The 27,999-nt window shown below is 35.1% G+C and overlaps 1 protein-coding gene across 4 annotated transcripts in view; it reads left to right on the top strand.

Moving 5' to 3' along the window:
• The window catches only part of GUCY1B3 (guanylate cyclase 1 soluble subunit beta), a 45,680-nt gene extending 17,964 nt beyond the window's left edge, over positions 1-27,716 (top strand). For 2 of the 4 annotated variants that reach the window (XM_021709516.1, XM_008051947.2), the window contains 10 exons: positions 10,178-10,375; positions 14,448-14,678; positions 16,268-16,384; positions 17,489-17,622; positions 19,709-19,906; positions 22,597-22,834; positions 23,871-24,011; positions 24,513-24,667; positions 24,989-25,115; positions 26,529-27,716. In XM_021709516.1, the coding sequence (XP_021565191.1) occupies positions 10,178-10,375; positions 14,448-14,678; positions 16,268-16,384; positions 17,489-17,622; positions 19,709-19,906; positions 22,597-22,834; positions 23,871-24,011; positions 24,513-24,667; positions 24,989-25,115; positions 26,529-26,552 (1,563 nt within the window). In that variant the 3' untranslated portion in view covers positions 26,553-27,716. The remainder of the gene's footprint in view (positions 1-10,177; positions 10,376-14,447; positions 14,679-16,267; positions 16,385-17,488; positions 17,623-19,708; positions 19,907-22,596; positions 22,835-23,870; positions 24,012-24,512; positions 24,668-24,988; positions 25,116-26,528) is intronic. The other 2 variants (XM_021709515.1, XM_008051948.2) reach the window with 2 other exon arrangements.
• The last annotated feature ends 283 nt before the right edge of the window (positions 27,717-27,999 follow it).

The following is a 27,999-nucleotide window of genomic DNA, read 5'->3' as shown; positions in this document are numbered from 1 at the left end:
ATGGAAAGGAAAATGGGAAACCTTCCAAAGTCAGTTTCAGATGAAAAAGATAAATAATGTCACCAAAGACCTTTGTCTTATACTCTTTTTAAAATTACCTTTAAGTTTTCTCTAGTAAATTACACAATAGACAAGAGACTATTTCTGGATTCACTGTGCTATTTTAAGCACTGGCATTTGTAAGACCCTCATCTTGAAATGTGCTAACATTGAAAATGATGTGGTTGTTTGCAAAGGATGTTTCTAAACTGGCTTCTGAAAGCCGCCAGGTCTTGCTGGAAAATGATGTCAGTGCAATACTAGCTGAACTGAAGCCCAGTTTTGAGGGAATGTAAACCACTTTCAGCCCAGCTGCATTATTGATTTAACAGCCAAAATAAGAACTTTAGTGTTTAATCAAAATGTCTGTTGTTTACATAGTGACATTTTTCTTATAAACTTAAAACAGCATTAAGTCAAGATGGAAACTGGTTTGCAATCTCTTGCCATGGATTTACTAAACTACTGGTGTCAAAAAAAAAGTTACCACTTTCAAATGAAGTAGTTGCTAGGAGATATTTACATTAAAATTGAACACGTGGTATTTTAAGGGATTATTTTAAATGGATTGGAGTTTGATACTTAAAAATATTTGACAATCTAGAGTTTTCAGATATATATTTCATTTTTTAGTCCTTTTGTTTATCATGTTGCCTTATCAGCAGAGTTTCAGCTTTCAGTTGCTCTGTCTGAATTCTAACTTTCATTGATATTTACATCACAATACAAAGACTCAAATGGTCTTATTAATTTTTTTTTAATAAATTTTTGCCTCTATGTCTTGTGACCATCTGCTAAGCTTGTTTAGTGCGGTAAGAGAGCAAACTGACATTTAGGTGTGTTTCTCTGTTCCAAAGCGCCCTTACACTTATAGAATAGCAACTAGTCACATAAAGCTATTCATCAGTTAAAATGAGATGTGTGAGCTGGATAGTGGCAGGCCCCTGTGGTCCCAGGTCCTTGGGAGGCTGACATGGGAAGATCACTTGAGCCCAGGAGTTCAAAGCTACAGTGAGCTGTGATCATGCCAGCCTGGCTGACAGAGTGAGACCCCCATCTCTAAAATAAAAAAAGTAAAAGTAAATAAATATAATAAAATGAAATGTACTGTAAGTATAAAATACACACCAGACTTCAAAGACTGTACAAAAAGAATATAAAATGAGTCACTAACAATTTTACATTGATTGCATGTTGAAATAATAATATTTTGGATATATTGGGCTACATAAAATTTAGGTAATGTAATTTTGAATTACATACAGTTTTGTTTTAGTTTTCTTTTGATATGAGTGTGAACAATGAGGAAACTAGAAAGTCAGAATACTGTCACGTTTTCTTTAATATTGCACATTTTGATCCAGTTTTTTTTCCTGGTTTTGAAATTGTTTATCTTAATAGTACATTGGATATGTTAAAATACTACTTTTTAAAGAAGTAGATATTTATGCTATGATTATGTTAATGACATAGAAATTAAATGCGCTTTTTTTCCTGTGTGTCTATAAAACAAAGCAATTGATTTTCCTGCATTGTTTTTTGTTTTTTTTTGAGTCAGAGTCTCACTTGGTCGCCCACACTAGAGTGCAGTGGCTGCTCCTGGCCACCACAGCCTCAACCTGCTGGGTTCCGGCGATCCTTCCGCCTCAGCCTTCCAAGTAGCTGGAATTACAGGCACGCACTACCACGCCCGGCTAATTTTTTGATTTATTGTAGAGATGAGGTCTCGCCTGCCCAGGCGGGTCTCGAACCCATGGGCTCAGGCAATCCACTCACCTCAACCTCCCAAAGGCGCAGGATTACAGGCTCAGCCACCGAGCCCAACTTCTGCATTGTTTTTTAAGATACTTATATAAAAATTAATATTTTGTTACATATAAAATTAACAAAAAAATTCTTTGTGGTTGGGTGGGACTCATTTTAAAGAGATTTTAAAGACTTTTCTTTCTCCTTCACCCTCTGGATTTAATCAATCACCAAATATTTAAGTTCTGTTTCCTAAATGCTGAATTTTAAAAGTTCTGCCACTTTTCTCCATTTCCTTGAACCTTGTTTGGAAGAGTCTAGCATTATCTAGAAACTAGATGGTTTTCCTGCCTCTCTTCATGACTACTCCAACCTTTCTCCATTCTATAACTCTAGTGATTTTTCTGAAATGCAAATATCCCATCATATTATTTTGTTGCTTAAACTTTCGAGCAACCTTTTTTATTGCTCATTGGAAGTGGTTAAAACAGTGGAAATATTCAAAACAATTGAAACTACTTTAATCCCTTATCCATCCCTCTTCTTTGTCTCTCCCAGTTCAACCATACTTACTAAGAACCCTTTATTTATCTTGTTCCCTCTAGTCCATGGGCTTTTGCACATGCTCTTCTCTTAGCCTGAAACATTGTTACTATTCTACCTAGATAAATCCTATTCATCCTGCAGGCTAATTTATGTCTTTTGGGAAGACTACTGCCCTCTGCAAGCTCTACCTTATCCTAGTGAGGGTAACTACCCTTCTTCACACTTCATAGCACACTCTATTTCCCCAGCCACAGTAGTTTTTCCACCGTGTCATCATTCCTTTTTGTTGGGCTGGAATGTAAACTTCAGGAGGTTAGAGACCATGTATAATCTCTTAATGATTGTGTCTCCAAAAATACAATCTGTGTGTTTGCAAATAAGTAAATATATTTTTAAAAAATAACTATTTACTGTTTGTGCAAAAATAGACATTTAACCAACATTTCAGTGTGTTTCTCTGTGTACCAGAGCTGCCTTATCCCAGTAGGATAGCCACTAGTCGTGTGAAGTTACTCAACATTTAAAATAAGATGGACTCTGAATATTTACCATAATACTATAAGAAAGGGATTTTCAGTAGCCGGAAACTGCCAGAGGAGGGAGGTGTGGGGGAGGATATAACATCAATAAGGGTACCTGATCTCAAACCAGGTGAAGTAGGCACCAAAGGGAGATTCAAACTTTACCTGTATGATGACCAATTGATACCTAATCTCAGTTGAACCCCACATCTTTAAAAAAGATGTGTGTGCTGGGTGGTAGAAAGAAAGTACACCGATAAGAATCAAACACACCAATGGCTCAAGATGAATTATTTTAATAAGGCTAATCTACTTTGAATGAGACTCTGTTGCTTTATTTAGAAATAAATCATAGATTGAAGCATAAAAGAAGAGACACACACTAGACTTTTCAGGTGACCATGTTAAATTACTGCTTATTGTTTAATTTACAAAGTACATAGCTTGTGTCTGTTGATATTTTTTAAATGTTTGCTCTAATGTTTACATTTGAAGCACTCAGGGAACACTATGATAGCTACAGAAATTATAACGTGGGAGATGATTTAATTAAGTTTTAGCTGAGCAACTCTGATTCACTCATCAGACCAAGGAAGAGTTCCTTGAGAGTTGTCTCTCTGCAGCCTCTCAGCTGAGAATGACTTTCTAATACATACACACACACACACACACACACACACACACAAACACACACTTTACTTTTCTTAAATAAGTTTTAATTTTTACTGAGTACTAGACATAGCATATAATAGGCAATTGATGAATAGACTTTGAATAATAGAATTAGTTAATTATGAAGTTTGTGTATTTTTATTTGGCCCAGACTGTTATATCAGCATAATACTTCTTTTTAATAGAAATTTTATATTCAAGGACATATTGTATAATGTCCATAGTTTAGCTCCAGAAAAATATTTGTTTTCTTATGTGGATTTTATCATTTCCTTTGATTAGTTACAATGGACACTAAAATGACTTCTCCCACAGAAGGCTTTGCTACCAATATTAAATTAATGACCCTACTCAAGCAATTCCTCTTATGTTTCCAGAGTCAATTTTTAAAAGTTTACATTATATTTATTTTAAGCTACTTGAAGACTTTAACAAAAAATAGCTAAGATCCCTAAAGGGAGAAATTAATAAAATATCAGAAATATTTTTAGAGGAAACTTTTTAGAAACATTGTTCTCCTCTAAACATTAAATATACAGCGAAGCCAACCATGTGTGGGCTAATGATGAAGGTAATAATCTTTGGAATTTATGCTTTGGTTGCCTTAATAATTGAAAACATGATTTATTAAAACACATAAAGAAATGAGACTTTTTTGATTTTGACCATGGCAAAGGCATATAGAATGGTATAATGGACATTGGAGATTCAGAAGGTGGAGGATAGGAAGGATGTGAGGGTGGAAAATTACCCTGGATACAAATATGCACAAGTGAGGGTTAGTAGTACACTTAAAGCCCAGATTTCTTCACCACTATGCAATACATTCATGTAACCAAAACAATCTGTAACCCCTAAAGCTATTGAAATAAAAATTAACTTTAAAAAAGAAATGAGCAAATTTTAGAAGTTAGTGAGTATTTAAACCATAGAAAAAGAAATGAGCAATTTTAAAGACTAGTTAGAAGTTAAATCATAGGCCTATTTAAATATGCATGTAACCTCAGCTGAAAAATTAAACAGACATCATTTCATTTTTTGCAGGAGACACTGGCTCCTTCAACTAATCTTGATTTGGTGGCAATTTTACTCATTCACTCAATTCATATATATCTGACTTTTTCAACTAGCACCTCTGTTCGGCCTGCAAAGGAATTTTCTTCAATTCATGTTTGCTCCTAGTTTTGACTTATAAAATACAACACTGTGAATTGGCTAGCCCACCAGGATTGATGACTGATCTAATTCTTAAATGTTTGTGCAAAGAGTTATTTTGGGAAATATGAGGGTTTTCCTGAACAGCTGTAAAATTCTGATACTTCCCTAAATTATTTATATTTCTTAGAAAAAAAATGCACCATGTACTTTATTTTTAACTTTTGAATTTCATAAGGAACTCGACATCCCACATGCCAATTTCTCTAATCTGCAGTTTTAAACTTTACAAATGGGAATTTAGTTTTAATTTTTAAAAATTTGTGAGCCAGGCATGGTGGCTCATGCCTGTAGTCCCAGCTACTTGGGGGACTGAGGCAGGAGGATTGCTTGAGCCCAGGAGTTTGAGGCTGCAATGAGCTGTAATTGAGTCACTGCACTCCAGTTTGAGTAACAGAATAAGATACTGTCTCTAAAAAAATAAAATAAAATAAATAAAATAAAAACTTGTGAAGAAAGATAAGATTACTTTTATAATTTTAAGACTTTTCTCTTTGAATAACTGGCATATATTTTCACAATTTCACAAAATATTGATTAATTGTTAAATGCAGTATTATATAGAATGAATCTTTTTAAAACATGAATTTAAAAACAGTAGAATAAGGGAAATATTTTCCAGATTTATTTATTTGACTGTTTTTCTTTGATTAAAATATCTCTTGAGAGGATAATAAAGATAAATATATGTAGTTTTAAGCACATTCACATTTAAATAATTTTAGTGACTCTGGTACAATTTAGTTTTAAATAGGGCTTACCATTATTTCTTTGTAAAAAGGTTATCTGTATCTTTTTCATTGGAAGATTAATTCTTTCTCAAGGAGCAGCTCCAAGGAGAAAGGTAGGGAAATTGTCAGTATAGTATTAACTTGTTACTCTGTATGCTGTTTATTTTGCTGTTTCTCTTTCTGTAGGGTTTGGTTTTTTCACTTTTTTAGGACTTGTTTGTTTAAATTTTTCATCTTCACATTTCAAAATGACTTATTTGTTAGAAAACTTAACAAAAATGTTTTTCAAATTACATGGTTTTCTTTAAAGAGTATTGGTGTCGGTCCTATTTTTCAGAAGTGTGAGGAATAAAAAGAAAGGAAATGCTGTGTCTCATCCTCCTTCATTAAAATAAAAGAGATTTGCAGTAACTGATTTTAAAGAATTCTTTCATATCTAAACTTTGGTAGTGTTCTTAACATAGAAAACTCCCTTTTCATTCACTAGGACAAGGATTCTTGAAGGCTGAAAAAATCTCTTTTGTTCAAAATTTTTAAGCAAAGTCTTCCTTGTTTCTGTGGATAATTTAGAAATTTTTAATTAGATGTCCTGGAGGCAGGAAAGTCAGGTAGTTGACTTCTGAGGACTTTGCCTCTGCAGTTATGTATGAGCTTATTTTATCACGCATATTATAAACAGAAAATTTGCATTTATTTTGAAACATTCCAAGGTTTTTAAAAAAATATAGAACTTTAAAGTATCCCTCAAAAGAATGATAAATTGTCTTCTAAATCTGTGGAGTATGCTATCTGGACCCCCAGTGCAGTATCTCAGAGTATCAGAACTGATTTTTTTTCTGTAAATGATCCATGCTGACTGACAAGATGCACTGGATTTACAGGGAGAAGAATTCCTGAGTAGACAAAGTGTGTTCATTTTGCTTGTGAAAAAAACTATAAAACGAACCAGAAGACTGAGAAATGAAATTAAAACCTCGGACTAACTAACATTTTGGTGTCTCAAGATAAAATAGGTGAATGTACCTACCCTCTAACCCTTTCCTGCTTGCTTAATTTTATAAAGCTAAGAAGGATGAATGAAAGCATATTTGAAGTTTGCTTCATTGTTCCTGGGAAACTCCTTATGCTGTAATGTATGGGTTTAGGTTTTCCCATGTCTCTTTTGCTTTCACAGATATGGATATAGTTCTTGGCAGTTGACCATGCAGCTCTTTTCTTTCTAGACCTGCTTCCATGGGTATATTTAGAAATTAAACAGAAAATCAGTTTTGATATGAAACTGTTGTTCTCCAGAACACATTGTTACAGCTATGTAGATGAATAATCAACTTTGTTTAGATGGTATTATCAAATATGGAAAAAGCTTTCTCTTGAATATTTTAAGAATCGTTTTCTGGCCTTTTGAGCCTGCTGCAAACAATCTAGTCTACATATGAAGATGACACATTTGTTAGCAATATAAATGTAATCAAATGAGAATAACTTAATTTTTAATCATTAATTTAATTTATGACAATAGGCAGGCTGTTGTAATCTCTTTAATTTTGAAAAAGTAAAACCAAGTAAGGAAAGCTGTAACTGAAGAAATCTCAAGAGTGCTTTTTATGTTAGATGCTATCTAATCAAAATCAATATTACATTAAGTGGTGTTCAGTCTTTTATGATCCAGGAAAGCACTTTGCTTGTCCAATTAATTAATAGTAAGCTCAATAAAACAGTAAATCTCTAAAGAGTTGGTTACCACAAAGCAAACTTTAAAAGATAAACATTCTTGCTTAGTATTTTTTGGTATCCCACTAGCCTTTAAGTGATAAACGTAAACAATATTTTATTGTCAATATTAATACTTTAATATTATCTATATTTTTAATTAAATTAAAATGGCTCCACCCATACTGAGGGTGCAGTGTTTACCTTTAATGATCATGGACTACCAGGTTGGGGCCATCATGTCCTGTCTCTGATCTGCCTTAGCATCAGTGATGCTCCTAACAGCTAGCATTAGTTGTGTGAAATGTTATCGCCTCTTGCCAACTGCTTGGCTGCATGTAGAAATGACCTAATAATCCAGTATGATACAAGATGAAACTAGGTGAGCATGCAAATGATAATATAGGCATATTGACTCATGAAATGTTTGAACATTTTGCATTGAAAAAAATATTGAAATACCTCTTTTAAGTTATTGTCTAGTAAGCCACAATGCAGTACCTTGGCTTGACTATATTAGAAAAAACTTCCTTATTGTAGCCACAAACTCAGTTTTGACTGTGGGGGAATGCAGATGAAAATAAAACTCTTCTGATTATTATTTTGTCTCACCATATATTTTCCCACAAGACTTTTCACATCAGCAGAAGTGTAAGAGGTCTAGGAGAATTTTCAAAAGCAATCATCAGATCTTCTCTTCTCAGGGAAGAGTTCCCATGAGAATAACTTGTCTGAAAGAACTTTTCATACTATTCAACCAAGTAAAATAGTTTTAGGATTCATGTACTTGTAGGTTATACAAGCTGTTCAATACTTACTGCCTGCCATATTGAATTACTTTTCCAGGGCAATAGCAACCTCTAGAGGCAGCCAGGATGAATTGATGTTTATGCTAACAACTAGCCTGACTTGATTTCGACAGGAAGAAAACAGAAATCACTATAAATGTAGGCAGTTCACAAAAACACCAGATTAGCCCAGTTGAGGAGATAATTGAAATATTTATCTGTATTTGAACGTCAAACTTCATGACCTAGCTCAGATCTCATCTTCACTGTCGCCTTTTTGCTCCATTATTTTAGTCTAAGTTGTTAGCTCCTTCATTTGCTCATTAAAAGCCACTTTATATATCCATGTGTGATATTAACCACAAGCTGCATAATCCAACATACATATCTATATCCAAACCTCCACCCTACCTCCCCAGTCTGTATAATACAGTGCATGATACATAATGCACATGCAATAACTTTATAGAGTTGAATGAATGATTGAGTAGATGAATAGATGGTACAGAAAATTAAACAACAGTGCCATAGGTGCCCTGGTGAATTATTGCTCAAATCTAGGCACTCATGGATTCGTCTCATGCTCGCTCCGGTTTCTTCCTAACATCGTACTGGATATTTCTGTTTTTTCTAAATTGAGCTTTTTGAGACATTTGGGACCAGAGCCATAGTTTAATTGTGATATCTCTCCAGTACCTTCTTTTTGGGTACATTCCTTTATGCCCATGGCATTTTGAAACTGTTTGGTTTTTCTTCTCTTAAAAAAAAAATCACTCTTATGGCCAAATTACTACTTGCTTGGTGTATTAGTTCTTTATTGGTACCATAACAGTTGACCACAAATGTAGGTGCCTAAAACAATGCAATACAAAGTTATTACTTTATAATTTTGTAAGTTAGAAGTTGATTGCAAGTCTTATTGAACATAATTAAGGCGCTAACAAGGTCATGCTCTTTATGTTGGCTCTCTGGGATGATTGTTTCCTTCTTCACTAAGCTATTGACAGAATAGGGGTCTATGTGGTTCTAAGGCTGAGGACTAGTTCCCTAGTTGACTGTCAGCTGGGAGCTGCCCTAAGGTCCTTGAGACCTCTGTCCAGTCTTTAAACGGTCTCCTTCATCATCTCAGAACCAGCAACAGGGTGCTGAGTCCTTCTCAGGCTCCCATCTCTTTAGCCTTCATATCACTGCACCTCATTCTTTTAATGTATCTGACAAAGATTCTCAGCTTTTAAGTATTCGGTTACTTGTGTGATTGGGCTCTCCTCGATAATCCAAGACAATTTTCCCCACTCAGGGCCAATAACTGTAATCTCATCTGCATAATCCCTTTTTCCGTGTTATATAGCACAGTAACAGAGATTAAGACATGGAAATCTTTGAGGGATTCGGGCATAGGAATCTTTGATGGATTAAGACATGAGAATCTTTTGTCTACTATACCTGGGGTGTGCTATGTGCTTTATATATGTTTCTTCAGTTATCTTCATTTTGTCAGAAAAAATCAAGTCTTAGAAAAGTTGGTTGAATTGACTTCATTACTGTGAAATGACTTAATTTCACGATTTAAAATGTCTACTTGAGTCAAGTCATTCCTCTTAACTCCTATGCTATGCTATGTGTGTATTCTACTGTATATATGCATCACACACACATGCACACACACTCACCCCCACCACATTATGAAGTTAAGTGTGATATGAAACATCATGTTGGACCAAGTAAAAAAAAAAGTATAGTTTGCAAGCCTTCTTCTGATAATCTTTGTACTTATTAGTTTTGAATATTAGTTATATAGGACTCTGGAAAATTTGGCATCTTCTAAATTAATGACAAGGTTAAAAGAACAGAAAATATCCATTGACCACTGTATTACTTTCCAAGACTTCAATTCCAAAAAGTAGTTATTTCAGAGGTTAACCATGAAACTCTCCCTTGATTCAGACAACTAAAGAACACAAAGAAAGATTAAAATAATCTAAAATAGGTATTTAATTTCTAAAATTTTATACTACCTTAGCTTCATTTTCTCTGTGCTACTTGCCTTACAGATATCTCAGCGAAGTGGGTGAAGGATGTGCCATGTGTGCTATTCTGCTGACCTACACAGGAAATTCAGATTTGAGCCTTGTTTTCATGCCTTGCTTTCCCAGTGTCATTGTCTTTGTGGAAGCATTGTTTTTTCATCACTCTTTCTTCTTTATTGCAGAACCTTGATGCGCTGCATGACCACCTCGCTACTATCTACCCAGGTATGCGTGCACCTTCCTTTAGGTGCACTGATGCAGAAAAGGGCAAAGGACTCATTCTGCACTACTACTCAGAGAGAGAAGGACTGCAGGATATTGTCATCGGAATCATCAAAACAGTAGCTCAACAAATACATGGCACTGAAATAGACATGAAGGTAATAAATGGTAATGAAGTCTCGTCTGAACACAGATGACATTTAAAATATTCAAAATGACACTCTTTAAAGTTACCTGTTATTATCACTGTGCACTCCCCTAGAAGTGGAACAGTAGAACACCAGCAATCTGCTATATTTGGCCTTGGAATGCATTATACAGGATATTTTTTCCTTGTGGCAGCAGATTTTTCTTTCTAATTATATATTGCTCAAGGCAACAAGAAATTTAGTTTGCATTCCCTGTGAGCACACACCAGCTGGGAAACAGAAGGATATGTGACTGACAGAGATGTGGGCTTCAGCATGCAAAATGTCTGAAGTGTGGGTAGTCAAATTTTAAGACAATATAAAATTAGATATTATTTTACAGATCATTGTTTCTTCGTGATTTTTTGGTCTGCCCCGAAATATAGTTGGAATGTCTCATTTTGTGAACTAAAGGTGTTTCGTTTTGTTTGATTTAAATCAGGTTACTTGGTGAAAGAAGCTAAGTCTGGTACTTTAAAAATTGTGCTTCTCTTGATAATGCACACTCTAAGTGTTGAGTGTTCATGGTGCTGATACAGCAATGTTACAACGAAGAGAACCATCATCTTTCGCTTCCACTGATCATATAGTCTTCCCAGTCAGGCTGCTTTTAGTGTGTTCAGCATGTTCAGCCCCAAGAACCACTTCCCAGTGGCGTTAAACTTGAGCCAAAGTGGGGAGAGGAATATCTTCTTTCATCTTTTCTTTCTTTAGAGAAAACCTAGCAGGCAACTCTTTCTTAGATACCATAGTCATGATATAACACACTTTGGAAGCCCAAAACTCTCAGGTACAATATTATACGCAATACACATTGTAGGCCAGGCTCAGTGGTTCGCACCTCTAATCCCAGCACTTTGGAAGGCTGAGGTGAAAGGATCCCTTGAGTCCAGGAGTTCCGTATCAACCTAGGCAGCATAGTGAGACCTCGTCTCCACTTAAAAAAAAAAAAAATTAGTTGGTCTGTCTTCGTGGTGCACAGCTGTAGTCCCAGCTACTCAGAAGGCTGAGGCTGAGGTGGAAGGATTACCTGAGCCCAGGAGTTTGAGGCTGTGGTGAGTTGTGATTGTGTCACTGCTCTCCAGCTTGTGTGACAGAATGAGACCCCGACTGAAACAAAGCAAAACAAAACAAAACAGACATTGTAACAATTAAATTGATTGTACTGGAAATGTGTTCCATATGTTTTATCTAGTAATGTTACACTAGATTCCGTGGTTTCCTTTTCCTTTCTTTCAAGAGTTGGTGTCAGTTCTTTTCTTTTCTTTCTTTTTTTTTTTGGAGTTGGAGTCTTTCTCTGTCATCCAGGCTGGAGTGCAGTGGCACGCTCAGAGCCACCATAGCTTCAACCTGCTGGGCTCAGGTAATCCTTCTGCCTCAGTCTTCCAAGTAACTGGAATTACAGGCACATGCCACCATGCCTGACTAATTTTTTTATTTATTGTAAAGAGGAGGTCTTGCCAAGTTGCCCAGGCTGGTCTCAAACTGTGGGCTCAGGCAATCTTCTCACCTTGATCTCCTAAAGTACTGGGATTGTAGGTGTGAGCCACCACACCCGGCTCTGATGTCAGTTCTTACATGGCACTTGATATTTTCAGGTACATCATGCTTTTCTACATCTAGAAAGGGGGACTGTTAGGACATGATATTATCAAATCCAGACGCATTTGAAAATCAAAACCTTAGATAAAGGCTCAACATTCATACATGACCGGGAATCTCACTGGCATTCAGTCAAAATAGTCTATACCTCTTATTTCCAGTCTTTTGATCTTAACACCAAACTAACACAAGGGGCCCGCGGGTTCGCGACCCGCCTGGGCAACTTGGTGAGACCTCATCTCTACAATAAATCAAAAATCAGCCGGGCGTGGTAGCTCGCACCTATAATCCCGGCTACTCGGAAGGCTGAGGTGGAAGGATCGCCAGAACCCAGCAGGTCGAGTCTGCGGTGGCCGGGAGTGGCCACTGCACTCAAGTCTGGGTGACGGAGTGAAACTCCAACTCAAAAAAAAAAAACAAAAAAAAACTAACACAAGGACTGAGTGAGCCTGTATCAGGGGCTTTATGCATACTGCATCTACTGTTGGTTTCGTTTTTTATTTAGCCAGGCTGAGCAAGAAGCAGGTACTTGGAAACTCAGAAACACGAATTGGGACACATTTGATTATTGTGGTTTTAGAGTCCTTGGCATGAGAGATTGATGGCATTACAAACTGTATGAAATTCAAGTTTTTATTTAATCATACAATATTTAGATTTTCTTATGACCTTCTCTTTATTCAAATGCTCCAATATAAACTTCTGAAAAATTTACGTTTTGTAAATATATTTTACACTTTTAATTTTTTCAAAAGCATCATTTTAACTTTTTGAGGTATTTTTACATCAAATGCATATGTTTAACAGGTCTAGAGATAACAGACAATTTGAATGACATAATAAATATTAGATCATATCATGAAGGGATATCATAATATGAGGTTAAACATATCAAAAAAGTTATTTGTTCTGCTAATTTCATCAAAGCAAAAAAAGAATCAAATAATTTATCTGTAAATTAGAGGTACATGTAATTCAGTTCCTCTAGTTAAACAGAAGCAGAGCATAACATCAAAATTAGGTCTGAATTTTAAGGTTGACTCTGTTTTGTCTATGATTTAGGGAAATTAGTCTTAATGGGCCAAACTTTTTGAATTATGAAGAAGGATACTAATATTTAACTGGCATAATAAATTATTGTGACAGTTATAGTAGTAATAATATTCTAATCTATCAATAAAAATATATCTGAAAGAATATATACAATAGCATCCGAGGTTATTGTGACTTGTTTTTTAGATTTTAGAATATTCTGCAGTGTACTCCTGAACAAAAAAGGAAAAATTACCCATGTTTTGTTTTCATTTAGATGTATCTGAAGAAATGTTGCCCCAACCATTTTCCTTTTGGATCTGGCTACAGTTGAGATAGAGTTTGCCTTTTGTAAGAGGACACATTGCTTGCAATTTCCTATACTTTAATAATGCATTTGCTTGTGAATAGTATTTTAGAAATGTAATTATTTCTTTAAATTATAGAGCTTTGCTCTCAATTGTGATTGAGTCCTTAGAATGAATTCCTAGATCTGGAGTTTACAAATATACATAATTGACGGGCTCGGTGGCTAAGCCTGTAATCCCGCGCCTTGGGGAGGCTGAGGTGAGTGGATTGTCTGAACCCGCGGGTTCGAGACCCACCTGGGCAATTTGGCGAGACCTCATCTCTACAATAAATCAAAAAATTGCTGGACGTGGTAGTGCGCACCTGTAGTTCCAGCTACTTGGAAGGCTGAGGCGGAAGGATCGCCGGAGCCCAGCAGGTCGAGTCTGCGGTGGCCGGGAACAGCCACTGCACTCCAGTGTGGGTGACAGAGTGAGACTCTAACTCAAATTTTTTAAAAAAATACACATAATTTTAAGGTTTTTTTGCATATTATGAATTTATCCTTAAGAAAGATTAATACCTTCTGGTTAATGGTGTTCGAGATGTCTCTCCTTCAGCACCTTACCTGAATTAATATTATATTAACCTAATTTATATAACTTACCTATTAATGGATAAAAAATTGCATTGCATTTATTTTTTAATATGATCTCTATGTTTTGTTTCTCATTGTTTTTAAGTGTCACTTCATTATGTTTGATAGTGGCACTTTGTACAGTTTTTAGTTTGTTCACTGGACCTGGTTGAACAGGCAGAGACCACAAGGACAAGTGCTTGTATTCCTAGTTCTATCAAAGAGGCCATAAGGGATACTGGGAAACTGATATAACACTAGACTTGCAATTTTACTGTGAGTGATTATTCAGTCTTCAAATTTCATTGACTAGTGTTCAGAAATATTTTCTATTTTAGACATGTATAGTATTTGCATACATATTTATTTTTTGTAATTAATTCTCTAAATGCAATTTTTATAACTGGTTTCTTATATTTAAGTATTTAAGTACATTGAAATGCAGACAATTAATGCTAATTAATTTAGCCCTTTGATATTTAGGTTATTCAGCAAAGAAATGAAGAATGTGATCATACTCAATTTTTAATTGAAGAAAAAGAGTCAAAAGAAGAAGATTTTTATGAAGATCTTGACAGATTTGAAGAAAATGGTACCCAGGAATCACGCATCAGCCCATATACTTTCTGCAAAGCTTTTCCTTTTCACATAATATTTGACCGGGACCTAGTGGTCACTCAGTGTGGCAATGCCATATACAGAGTGCTCCCTCAGGTAAAATGACAGCACACTTACTTGGGGCCAGAGATGAAAGACCTTAAGAATTCCACTGTTACACACCGCCATTCATTCATTTAACCCTTTGACTAGGTATTAGGAAATGTGTGGCACATTGCATATTACATAAATTGTTTAATGTGAGCTAAACGTATCTGAGCATACTGTGATTCTTCCCTAGGACAGCTATTTCTTTTCTTCTGTTTTAATCACTTACAGAAAAAATAGGAATATTATGTGGGAGTGGTGGATTTGTCTTAATGAGAAAATGAGTAGCTTTCTAGTTACAATCAGCCTTCACTTATTTTTTCATTCATGGGTAAATATTCATTGGATAGCTACCTTCTGAAAATAGCTTTCAAAATGAACTGTTGGTGTTTCCTAGAGAAAAGAGGGGACTTTTTAAAAATATACTAAAGAGGAAAGAGGTAAAGATTACCATAGGTTTAGAAGAAAAAGCATCAAAGGAAGCAGCTGGGGTGATGATAAGAACTTACAATTGACTTGTATGACTCAGATCCATTTGTAAAATCTCTCTTTTTACTTAAAATTTTCTTTCATCTACTAACTTTTGCAACTGTACATGACAAGTGTTTAAAGGTACTTTTTGCTTATGATTAAAGATACCTAGCAACTTGGATGGATTTAGAGTCTATCATATTCAGTGATCTATCACAGAAACAAAGAACTGAGTACCACTTGTACTCATAACCAGACCCTGAACATTTATCATAATAGGGTAAGAAAGGGGTTGGCAGTAGCGGGACGCTGCTGGGAGGGTAGGGGTGGGAGTGGGAGGTGGTGGTACATAGCATCAATAAGCATACCTGATCAAGGCGAAGTGGGGACCAAAGGGAAGTCCAAATTGTACCTGTACAATGACCACTTATCTACATAATCCTGAATTGTACCCCATCTCTTTAGAATAAAATAAAAAGATTTGACAATTCAAGATTAGGCCAAATGACAAGTGTAAACCTATAAATCTGAAAGCAGATCTGTGTACAGCCTGGTCTCCCATATGGATTCTGCCTCTCCCTCACTGTATGACCTTAAACATATTACTTCCCTTCTCTGCCTGTTTTTCCTTTGTTCTGGCATGAGGATAGAGAACAATGAAGAACACTTAGTTCAGTGCCTGGTCCATTGTAAGCTATCAATAAATGTTAACTATTATTGTTATTTTTAGTCCTCTCTTGCTAAACATTAAGAGTGTGCGCACTGGTGTTTTTGATATTTTAATTTCATTTCAAGTCTCAGGCACTTAATACATCATGCTATATTTTTAAAAGATGAATTAATTCTTTCTTCTTCCAAAAATGTTTTTTTCCTAATTTGTGTTAACTTATGTTTGAATGTTAGTCATCTGAGTCTACATTAGGTTTCATGCTCCTCCAAATATTTGATGTTCGTGTAATCATTGAGTTGCATAGATCAGGACCTGAGTCCATAGCTAAGTTTCCTACAAAGTAACTATGCCTTTCTACTTCTAATATAATTGAGCTGGTTTAATCAAGTGATTAATATCAAGTGATCAAAACTGTTTTAACTAATGAAGTGCCCTTTGCTGTTCCTCTGCATTTTAGCTCCAGCCTGGGAATTGCAGCCTTCTGTCTGTCTTCTCTCTGGTTCGTCCTCATATTGATATTAGTTTTCATGGGATCCTTTCACACATCAATACGGTTTTTGTATTGAGAAGCAAGGTAATCACAATCTTATGTCTTAAATGTGAGATATGTTACTAATTAGAAGTAATCAGGAAGGAATATCATAGCATACTCTGAGATGGAGATTTAGAGAAATAAAAACCAAACCTCAAAGAAAGACGCCTTTAAAAAGGCAATGTTAATGATTTTTGGTTTGTCTGAAGGGCACTGAAACTCTGTCAGCTAATGAGAATGAACAGAAGTAAATTTTAGAGACTGCCTTGCTTGAACAGCCCAGTTTCACATAATAAATCCAACATCTTCTACTCCCTATTTGGGTACATTGCCTTATTGTAAAAATCAACATCAGGCACAGTGGCTCACACCTGCAATCTCAGAGCTTTAGGAGGCTGAGGTGGGAGGATCGCTTGAGCTCATGAGTTCAAGAGTGCAGTAAACTATGATTACACCACTGCACTCCAGTCTGAGTGACAGAGCAAGAAGCTGTTTCTGAAAAAAAAAGAAATGAAAACTAATAAAGATTTTGTTTTAACTTTAACTGATTTATTATTTCTTAAATTGTCTATTTTTCTTGGTGACATTTTTGTGGGAAAATAAAAATGATTAAATTTTCACACAGTTGTTAATTTAGATAGTGGCAAGATCATATGATTTCTGCTCTTGGGATGTATATAGCAAAAGGCATTTTCCTAGAGTACACAATTTATCCTTCCTATACCTCTCACAAAGGCCTTACCTACACATGTTTTTGCATATTTGGAATTGACTGCTTCCAGTGGTTCTATGAGCATGGGTTGGGGAATGGGGAGGCTTGACTTATTATTTGCAGAGTCTTGTAATATATGCTGTAACCATACTGAAAAATCAGGGGGGAAGAGATTCAGAGAAGCTTGAAAAATATATGTGAACAGTAGTACAGCAACTGTCATTCTGAGTTCAAAGGAGATAATCTTTTTTCCATAGTGTTGCAAGATAACCACTGGGCTTATTACCTGGTGGTACCCTGGTGAAATATCCTCTCCTGTTCTAGTGGTGTTCTCTCTTCTGGTTTGGTGGGAAGTGAGGTATATGTGTTCTTGTTGCAGAATTGTTAGGTAGGAAGAAAGGCACTAGTTAATGGTTATGTCTTGCCTTTTCAAGGAAGGATTGTTGGATGTTGAGAAATTAGAATGTGAGGATGAACTGACTGGGACCGAGATCAGCTGCTTACGTCTCAAAGGTCAAATGATCTACTTACCTGAAGCTGATAGCATACTTTTTCTGTGCTCACCAAGGTAAAGAGTTTGAGGTTAATTATGTTGGATATAAGTACCTATCTTTAGCTAACAAAATAATATTACAATATTTTACTCAATGATGTTTATATATTCCAAATGTAGTTACATATTAAAACCCCTGTTATATACTTCTCTGTAATAAGGATAATCAAAGTTAACATTTGCTAATTAACCTTGGAAGAAATCACATATTCTATTTTATTGGCCATGTCATAATATATTTGTGGAGGGTTTATGCCATTAGATCATGGGATAACTGATCTGTAGTAAGCTATTTCTATTCTTTTATACCTTCAAAGAAGCATTATATAGAAAAATAGTTCAATAAAACATCTAATATGATGGTATAATAAATACATGGGTATATTTAGCACCAAGAAGTTATCTTTTATCTATTAGGTTAGCAAAAAAATCAAAAAGTACTCCAATTATTTTTAGATTTGAATTATTTTATATATCAGACTATGGAATAATAATTTTTTTTTCCTGAGAAATATATCTCAGAAATAGGAGAAAAAAGTTAGAGACTGTAAGCACTTTATACTGTTTTATATTAGTAAACTACTTGGTCTAAAGTTATCCATTCTGTTATCAATAAGTGTTTTCTTCTTCTGTCTCATTGCATGTTGTGCTTCAGTCGAATAACAGCTTCTCAATAAGTACAATGTCTATTCATGGAAAGAAGCATTTATTTGGAAACAGAAGCAGGAAATTTGGACTTTATGTGTTAATTGCCATATGCAGAAATTGGTCACTCAGTGAGGCAATCACAGATTGTCCCAAGGGACTTGCTCATGTGTGTCGGAAGATTTGTACTCACACAACATAGAACAAAAGATTCTTTAAGAGTAGTTTTATTTGTAAAATAAATAATTCAATTACAATTGCCTTAAATTTAGAAAAAATTGTTAATAGCTTATTAAAATAATAAAAAATAGTTGTTTTAGAACAGTGAGATATTTATGTTAAATATTCTAACTCAATATGAGCATTTTTAGCCATTCATTTCCTTTTTAAATGTATACTCATTCATTTTTCTTTGCTCATGAGATTGTCTTATATGCTTTTAGTGGATGATCTAACCTCGTTCCAGATAGGATCTTTTTTCTGCAAGTGGGTTTAACTTGCATATCTATTTTTTAAAAATCTGAAAAGATTGTGTGCTTCACTAGTAAAATCTGTGACTTTGTTATTGGTATGCTAATGTTTTGATTTATGAACATTTAGGTTGAAAATATAATGCAAGGGGACATTTTATTAATCCAAAATTCTTCAAAGTTATAACTCAGTCTTGTATTTTAGAGAAATTATTATTCTGAGTGGCCAGAAGTAATTACTTTGCATTTTTAAAAATTCAAGCCAATAATATAAACTTAAGACATTTTAATAAAAGAGTAAAGTTTTTAAAGGCAGTTAACTTTTTATTTACCAGACCTCCACTGACTTGATAAACATTGTTATGTTGTTTGAAAAATGACATAAGTAACAAGGATTCATAAAATTCAGCAAGGTCAAACGAGAAAAATTTGACAAAGAAAATAAGAATAGAAGAAGAAATGGGAACCAGAAGTAAGAAAAGCACATAAAGTCTTAAGTACATAAGTTATGTTGAGGATGGGTCATAAATCTGGTTGGGAATTTTTAATCATTGTGTTCTCAAGGGGAAAACAACCAGTTGCAAGATTCATAGAATCTGTAAGATAGAATCAATTAATTTCTACAAAGAAGTATCACCATTCCTGATAAAGAATAAAGATGAGTTTTTTTCCTTCATATAATTATTAAATTCTGGAAATTATCATAGGAATGTTTACTACATTTTCTTTAAGTTTAGGCTGATGGTACCCAAAAGGACAACTGACAAAAATGCATCTCAAATTCACTGCTTTTTAAAATAGATTTTTAAATATCTAAGGGAATAAATTCACATTCTCTATTCAGTTCTCCATAATTTTATTTTCTTCAGCCTGACCTTTTGAACAGTAGGAGGAGGCAGGATTTTACTCCTTGGCAGTAATCAGGGTTGGCTGTGTCATGTGGACAATTCTGGACCTATTTTTTTCCTAATTTCTCTGTATAACAGTGTGATGAACCTGGACGATTTGACAAGAAGAGGTCTGTATTTGAGTGACATCCCTCTGCATGATGCCACACGTGATCTCGTTCTCTTGGGAGAACAATTCAGAGAAGAATACAAACTGACGCAAGAACTGGAAATCCTCACAGACAGGCTGCAGCTCACATTAAGAGCCCTGGAAGATGAAAAGAAGAAGACAGACACGTAAGAAAGTAATACTTGGAACACGGCTGTTATTCATAATATACTGTGACTCTACTATGTTTAAGATTGATAGCCTGACTAAGACAATCATGGGTCTTGCAGTAGCTCTGGAGTGATAGATAAAATCTTCCACATTGTTTTTAAAAAGAAATTATGCAAAAGGAAATAAATTAATCTTAATGGTAGTAGAAATACGTCTTCTATTTTTAGAGGCCAAGTTGAAAGAATATATGCCAAAAAAATCTCTCCACAAATCATATGAATAATTCAAATTCAAATTCAGTTCAAAAATTAAAGCTCATATATTATTCATTCATACAAGTATTGCGTATTGACCATGTTCAATGTGCCAGGAACTGGCCAGGTGCAGAGGGTTACTCTGAACAATGAACTTAGAAATAGCCATTATATTTTTAAAGTCTTTTCTTGGACCCTGAATTATTTTAGAGCTTGGAAGGTATTAATCTGGTAGATCATAACTTCATCTGTAATGACAATAACTACATCTGTAATTACATACATTAGCACAAATATTAAAATATGAAACTTATTTTTCTACAAATGGTGAATTAACTTATGAAATATGAGCAAATAACATCAAAGATAATACTCTATTTGTAGGTACTGCATTTAAATAACTACATATCGTGCATACTCCCTGGCCTTGCTTCCATAAACTAATTAAAAGCACTAAATCATTGGTATTCATAAGAGATTTTACCCAGGTTTTTGTGTTCATTTTGAATGCATATATAATAGGAAACTATCTTACTAGAGAATTGAACTGATTGGCTTTACTTCCCATAAGAACTATTCTCACTCTGCCTGAACACTCAGAAAATTGGTAATGGCATACTTTCTATACTTCTCTTGGATTTACATGTATGGTTTCCCATGCTTTGCACACAAGTAACCACATCAGTTAACTTTATGAATAGCATGGGTGAAGTAGAGAATGCCATTTTCAATGCCTGCCTTTATCCATAGCTTCTTAGTTCACATGTCTTGGCCTTTGTATAATGAAGCTGAAAGCTGTGTTGAGTTCCTTTGGGACATCTTTACTTTCCTCATAGTCCTAAATAGTACCCAATTTAAACTATCCAGGTATTTTGCAAATTTCAGAATACATATGAAGCAGGTATCTCAAACTCTCTCACTTCTTGAAAAATACCTCAAAGTATTTGTTTTATTGGTATATGGTACAACTTCATCCATGAACATTTACACATTGTATGGAGCTTATAAAACCTTAGGACTAAGGTTCAACGTCAAATGGGTTTGTAGATTTTAGTTGCTCAGTATCCTACTCTGGCTGTTTTAGAAGATCATCTAGGTTTCACTTTTTGTATTGTAACTCAATCTATTAGTATCTACATTAACAATAAATAGATAACTAACCAATATTATAAAGAATGCACTTTAAATGTGAAAAAGCCTATATATTCTATACTGAAAAAGCTCTTAGTTCACTTATTCCCTAAATTGTCTGCTGAAGCAGGGTATTAGCTTCTCTTTCTAGACCAAGAGTTCAAAATGGTGAATTATTGGAAGTGAAACAATGGACTTATCTTCAATATGAATAGCTGAGAAGTACTTATCACAGAATTGTTCCTTTACTTTTGATTCTCTGGAATGATTTTGACTTCCTGAAACCATCTATACTATTTAGAGTTACTGTGCTTCAAGAATTATTTTTTAGGTCATTAGATTTACAATTAGGTTTCCATAGATATTTGTTTTTCAAGATGATTTAATTAAAAATTATTTACTATTAATTTCCTATAAAGCTAAGTCGTTTTACTGTTCACACTCAATATTCAAGTAAGGTTTGTTTAGTTTATAAAATATTCTCTGTTTAAAAGTTAAAAATGGAAGACTGGAGAATTTTCACTATTGTTAGGAAACTCATTGAGTTCTCAGCTCCATGTTGTGTATTTAACCCTCCATAGTATGCCCTTTTGCTCTAGGGAAGAAATGGTGAGGAGGCCACATTTGTTCTTCTCTCAGAGGTCGGGTTTCTGCTTTTCTCCTTCTAAGTTCGTCAGCTCTCAACCTCCTGTGTACTTAACCATGTCTGCCTTCTTAGCACAATCCCCATCACCACTGTAGTAGTCTCAGTTTTGCCTAGGAAAGTATCTTCTTGTCAGTACCAATTTCCACCTGTGTTATCAGTTTCTTCTATGGAAAAGTGAGGCATGAATGAGATGGGAGAATTCCTACTTCTTTTAATATTACTTTCCAAAAATTGAGATTAATTTCTTAATTCTGAGTGGTAGCCATGTTTCTGGTATTGTACTATTCATACAATGTTTTAAGTGCTGGAAATGGCAATCCCCATACTGTGAATATTGTAACAGCAGGGTCAGAACTCAGGACTACAAATGAAAACTTTGGTTTTCTATTGCTAGTTCTTTGTTTTGTCTCTTTGGCTTATTTTGATTTGGTTTAAATTGGCTTGAATTTAGAGATATTTTACGTGCTTAGAATGAATAAATAATCTGTATTTTCCATAAGTCTCTTTTTCTGTCTATAAATATAGCACATATTTGGTGGTAATTTTAAAGGGCATCCTTTCAGAATTCAGGCCTTTATAGTGCAGATGACATTGATATCCTGTGAAAGGGACAGCAGGATCACTAAAATATTCCTAGCATTTCTTACAGTGGCTTTCTCCTAATCCCACTGAACAGATTACTGTATTCTGTCCTTCCTCCATCTGTTGCCAATGAGCTACGACATAAGCGTCCAGTGCCTGCCAAAAGATATGACAATGTGACCATCCTCTTCAGTGGCATTGTGGGCTTCAATGCTTTCTGTAGCAAGCATGCATCTGGAGAAGGAGCCATGAAAATCGTGAATCTTCTCAACGACCTCTACACCAGATTTGACACATTGACTGATTCTCGGAAAAATCCATTTGTTTATAAGGCAAGTGCTCCATACGGCGGGTTGCAGTGCATCTCAGAGGCTGGCTTTCCAAACCTCCTCTCCACAGACACTGCCCTCACAGTTCTCTGACTCCAGCACTGCAACCCTAGTACAAGAAGTACCATGTATCCACCATTTACCATTTTCTTAAGGAATTACCTCTCATTACAAAACTTTCGCTTTCTTGTGCATGTTTCATGGAATAGGTGATTCCTTGGTTAAAATGAAATGCTTAGTGCTTATTTGAACTGAGACTAACAAATCTGTGAAGGCTGTTTATCACATTTAGTATAAACAGCCTTAGTTTTAGTGCTCGGCAAGAGACATTTTTACTGACGTATATAAATGTTTTGCACAGTAAAGAAGTCGTGGAGCATGAGGAGGGTATTGGGGACACGGATTTGCTTTCAGATAACATCATCTTGAAGATAAACATTTATAAGGCATTTCTGCCCTTTGTTTCAATTTGAGACAAATATAATATTGGCAAAATGGTCAGTGGAATATTACTTCATAAAGGCAAGAATGTTAACTAAACCATCCCTAGGCATCTGGGGTACTATAATTCCAGGACTATTTATTTTATAGTCATTTTTTGAGGTACAGTGTAGTGTTTGGTGAGCATATCATAAAATAAATGGTTAACGACCATGATAAATCACTGAACTTCAAGAAGTGGCTCTTGTGCCTTCAAATCCATCACTGTTTTAAGGGGAAATAAGGTTTAAAAAATGTTCTAGTGAATTAAAAGGGGATCTGAGATGGATAACTAGTTTCTTCCTAGAGGAAAAATAATTCTGTATCTATACCTGCCTATAATCAAATAACCCAAACACCATTTGTGTAAATTACAAATAATTGCGAAGTTTTGTTTTGTTGGAGTTGGATGTATTAGCATCTTAAGAGAATTAAGGAGGGAAGGTAGTTTTAAAGTTGTTGATAGCCTTGGGAAAAAATATTTTTTAAATTATGGTAGCAAATTATACAGTCATTTTTATTCTAATCAATGAAAATTTGAATATACATACTATATTAGGTGGAGACCGTTGGTGACAAGTATATGACAGTGAGTGGTTTACCAGAGCCATGCATCCACCATGCACGATCCATTTGCCATCTAGCCTTGGACATGATGGAAATTGCTGGCCAGGTTCAAGTAGATGGTGAATCTGTTCAGGTTAGTAAAGTAGCTACTATAATAGTAGTAGTGGACTTTTCTGGAAAATGGATTCATATCCTTGACCAGGAAATCATTAATATTTACAAAGAAGGGCATTTTGACAATGAAGAATATACTATTTTATTAAACTCATTGTGTTACATTCTTTCATAGACTTTTTTTGGTCTATCTAGTTGTCATTATCTAGTCTGTCTTGTGTACTCAAAGTCATGAAGATGAGATAAAACTTCCTGCTCCTTTTTTTTTTTTTTTTAAATATCTCTTTCCTGTGTCTCATGAAGTTGCCAGAGTTACAAATTTAAATCTTTGGATTTCAAATGTTTCTCTTGAGACAGAAATTTTGTGAAGGTTTTTGAAGTTGTCTGTTATATTATATATTATATAATAGAGAATTCTATAATTTTATATGATGACTTTACATTGTTCTGTAATATAAAGTAAACAAAAATTCATGTGCTAATGATTCAAGTTGTTGAAGCAAAGCTTTGATTTCTGCAGATAACAATAGGGATACACACTGGCGAGGTAGTTACAGGTGTCATAGGACAGCGGATGCCTCGATACTGTCTTTTTGGAAATACTGTCAACCTCACAAGCAGAACAGAAACCACAGGAGAAAAGGGAAAAATAAATGTGTCTGAATATACTTACAGGTAGGAAAAAATGTCTTGCTGTTTGTTGATTTGCTGGGAAAATGAGCCTTGGCATGTGGTTTAGCTATATTGTTACCTTTAAACAGTTATCACTTCTGCTCTTCCCCCTTCCTCTTAGGATTGATTGTATCCTTATTTGCATTTTAAATCATTTCACCCATCCCAGGAATTCTAGATATGGTCATTGTTACCAAAACCTTGAGTTACCTGTCAATACAACTTCAGCATATACTCTTACTCTCTTGGTTTATAACTTGAGTACCTGTTAACTCCATACCACCATACCACTTCTCTCCCTACTCCTTTTACTCTGTCTTTTAGATGTCTCATGTCTTCGGAAAACTCAGACCCACAATTCCAGTTGGAGCACAGAGGCCCAGTGTCCATGAAGGGCAAAAAAGAACCCATGCAAGTCTGGTTTCTATCCAGAAAAAACACAGGAACAGAGGTATGACTAATCAGAGTGTAATTCGTGTATTTAAGACAGAGTATAAATACAGGGAGTTAAATAATTATCACTAAAAATATGTTTCATTTGAAAAGAATTCTTGCTTACAGAAATTAACTTTTACCTCAGTCAGCGGAAATAACTAGAATATTAATGAGCCAGTTTGGACAATAAAAACTTCTTAGGTGATACTTTATGGTTGCCGACTTTTGTCCTCTGATGAAATTAAAACTGAAACACTAGATTAAGAAAGCCTGTTTTGTTGTTTTTCCTCTGTACCTAACATGATTGAGGTAAGGGCTGTGAAGGGCTTCCAGCCTCTTTCCTCAGCTGCCTAAGCTGATTCTGAGATCAGAGCTAAGGAAGGCCTTCAACTCATTGGAGATTTCCTCACTACAAAGCTTAAGATTCTTCTAAGGGCCAAGATATCTCTCTTGTGGAGTTTTTAGGGAATTTTGGAAATCCAAATTCTTCATGTGTTTCTCCTAGATACATGGATGATTTACAATTGGCCAGAATCTAATTAATTCCTTAGCAAGCTTTAGGCTCTTGCTAGTACTGTGAGTGTACTCCAGCCAGAGCCCTGAGCTAGAATAGAGCAGCAGGGCAACCAGACTGGTACCATGTCACTCACAGTGGGATTGCACACTAAGATCATACCTAGCTTTTTCCCGCTCACAACATGTTGCTTCAAGGCAAGTTTGAGACTTTGTGCCTCTGTTGATGTATTGGTTGTTTCCAGGGAGTGAGACTGCATGATTATATTTATTTCAATGTATGTATACATTTTCTAAAAATGCTTTTGCAGTATAGCAAAAAGGAATGGAATGCCCAGATTTTTGTTTGTTTGTTTTTTGTTCTTTTGTTTTTGAGTCTCACTCTGTTGCCCAGGCTGGAGTGCTGTGGCAAAGTCACGACTCACTGCAACCTCAACCTCCTGGGCTCTCGTGATTCTTCCACCTCAGCCTCCCTACAGGCATGTGTCACCATGCCGGTTAACTTTTTTTTCCCTAGAGTTAGAGGTCTCATAATGTTGCCTAGGCTGGGCAACCCCTGGGCTCAAGCAATCTTTCCACCTCAGCTTCCAAAAGTTCTGGTACTATAAGCATGAGCCACCATGTCCAGTCCCAAGTTTTAAAATATTTATCTTCTCTCAGTTTGTTTTACTTTAAATAATTTACCTATGGAGTTGGCATGCTTACTGATGTTCTTCCAATAAACCAAACTGTACTTCCAGTGTTGGTCATCTTAGGTGATGGCTCTGTTTTTCCCATAAGTAGGGTGGGAATGATTTACAGAAACTGTAGATGTGAATGCAGATCATGCTGTCATAGAAAGAAAAATATATTTAGGGGCTATTACAAGCTTTATTATTACTGCAAATCAGTCTTCTATTTCTTCCACCTTTTTAAGGAAACAAAGCAGGATGATAACTGAATTACAGATTTTGGAGTGAAGAGGACTGCTGGTGAGGTTCCAGTTGATTCCTAACACTTGCCCGGTCCAGGAGAATTCTTCCCCAGGGATACAAATTGTGCTTTGTCCTTGTTGATGATCCCAGCCTTTCTTCTAGCTATATCTCTCATTCTCCATCATTGAACTTCAACTCTGCTTTTGATTACTTGTAGGGTTTTAGTATATTACCTAAAGTTCGCCTTTTGATGTGGACAGTGTGAATGTGAGCTACATGTGTCTTAAGATCGACTACAAGTATTGTCTAATGTGGTGATTTGCAAGTAGTAGGCACCCAATCAATATTTGTTGAATTTAATGAAATGAAACTGAACAGTATTTGGCAATATATATAAAATGGTATACCAAATCTGTTTAGTGTTCCATATACATGTATATGTACATTTTAATGACTATAACTTGTAACAAAGTTTATATCATGTTAGTGTATATCATTATAGAATCATTTTCAAAAGGACTGAATTCTAAGTTTTAGAAAAAAAGAAATTTATTTTCAGACTCCCAAAGTAAGAATTAATATACCGAACTAAGAAGATAGTGATTGTTTTGAAGTATGCTACTTTCCCTTCGGAAATACAGAATACGTGCTTCTTAAAGTATTTGGTTGCTCATTCCAAACATGCGGCAATTACAAATCTTCTACAATTCTATTATTTGCTTTGTATCCCTTGTATTAAATCTCATCAACCACATGCAGTTATTATAGAAAGCTGTCTCATTTCACACTGAGCTGTTATGTTAGCTCAGGCTAAAGGTTAGGGGCTCTAACTATATCCCAGAAGAAAGCTGGAAACACATTGGGATGTTTCTGCGGGAGTCACTCTTGGCCTTCTGTTTTCAGAAATGAGCTTCCTTTTCTTAGCTTAGAAGAATGTGGTATATCTAGGACATCATGTTCAGAAAACGTAGTTTAATTTCAAGATAGAATGCATTACTATGAAAATAATTGGCCTCTTGTTCTTAAACTTCTCTGGTAATTTATTAATATCTATCTTTATAAAATAGAGTGCAACTACTTTTGTGTAAAAATGTTTGTCTTTTTGCATTTCATATCAGCACATCAATATATGTATAAATGTGCCATGTTAATGTGTAAACGAATCTGCAATAAATTATTTTTTCCACGTGTCTCTATACAGTTTTTATTTCAATAAAAACAAGATTAAGATTATTTTTCAATGCCATTTTTGTAAATATATTCTATAATTTTGCCTATTATACATTTTAAATTAATTTTGATTTTGGTACTGTTATAAATTTGTACTGGCTCCTCTTAGCATATTCTTAAATGCTATTTTTCTTCAGTACCAACAAGTGGCAGAAAAAAGAAAGATTGGACACAGCAGGGAAGAAATACAGTTAAAATATGGAATGACATCAGCTTCTTTAAAGAGTTCTTAGTCTTTTAGGA

This window comes from Carlito syrichta, unplaced genomic scaffold, assembly GCF_000164805.1.
Source record: "Carlito syrichta isolate Samal-C Ts95f unplaced genomic scaffold, Tarsius_syrichta-2.0.1 Scaffold246956, whole genome shotgun sequence".
Lineage (NCBI taxonomy): Eukaryota > Metazoa > Chordata > Mammalia > Primates > Tarsiidae > Carlito > Carlito syrichta.
Note: the sequence above shows the minus strand (reverse complement) of the source record. Positions and strands in the feature narration are given on the sequence as shown.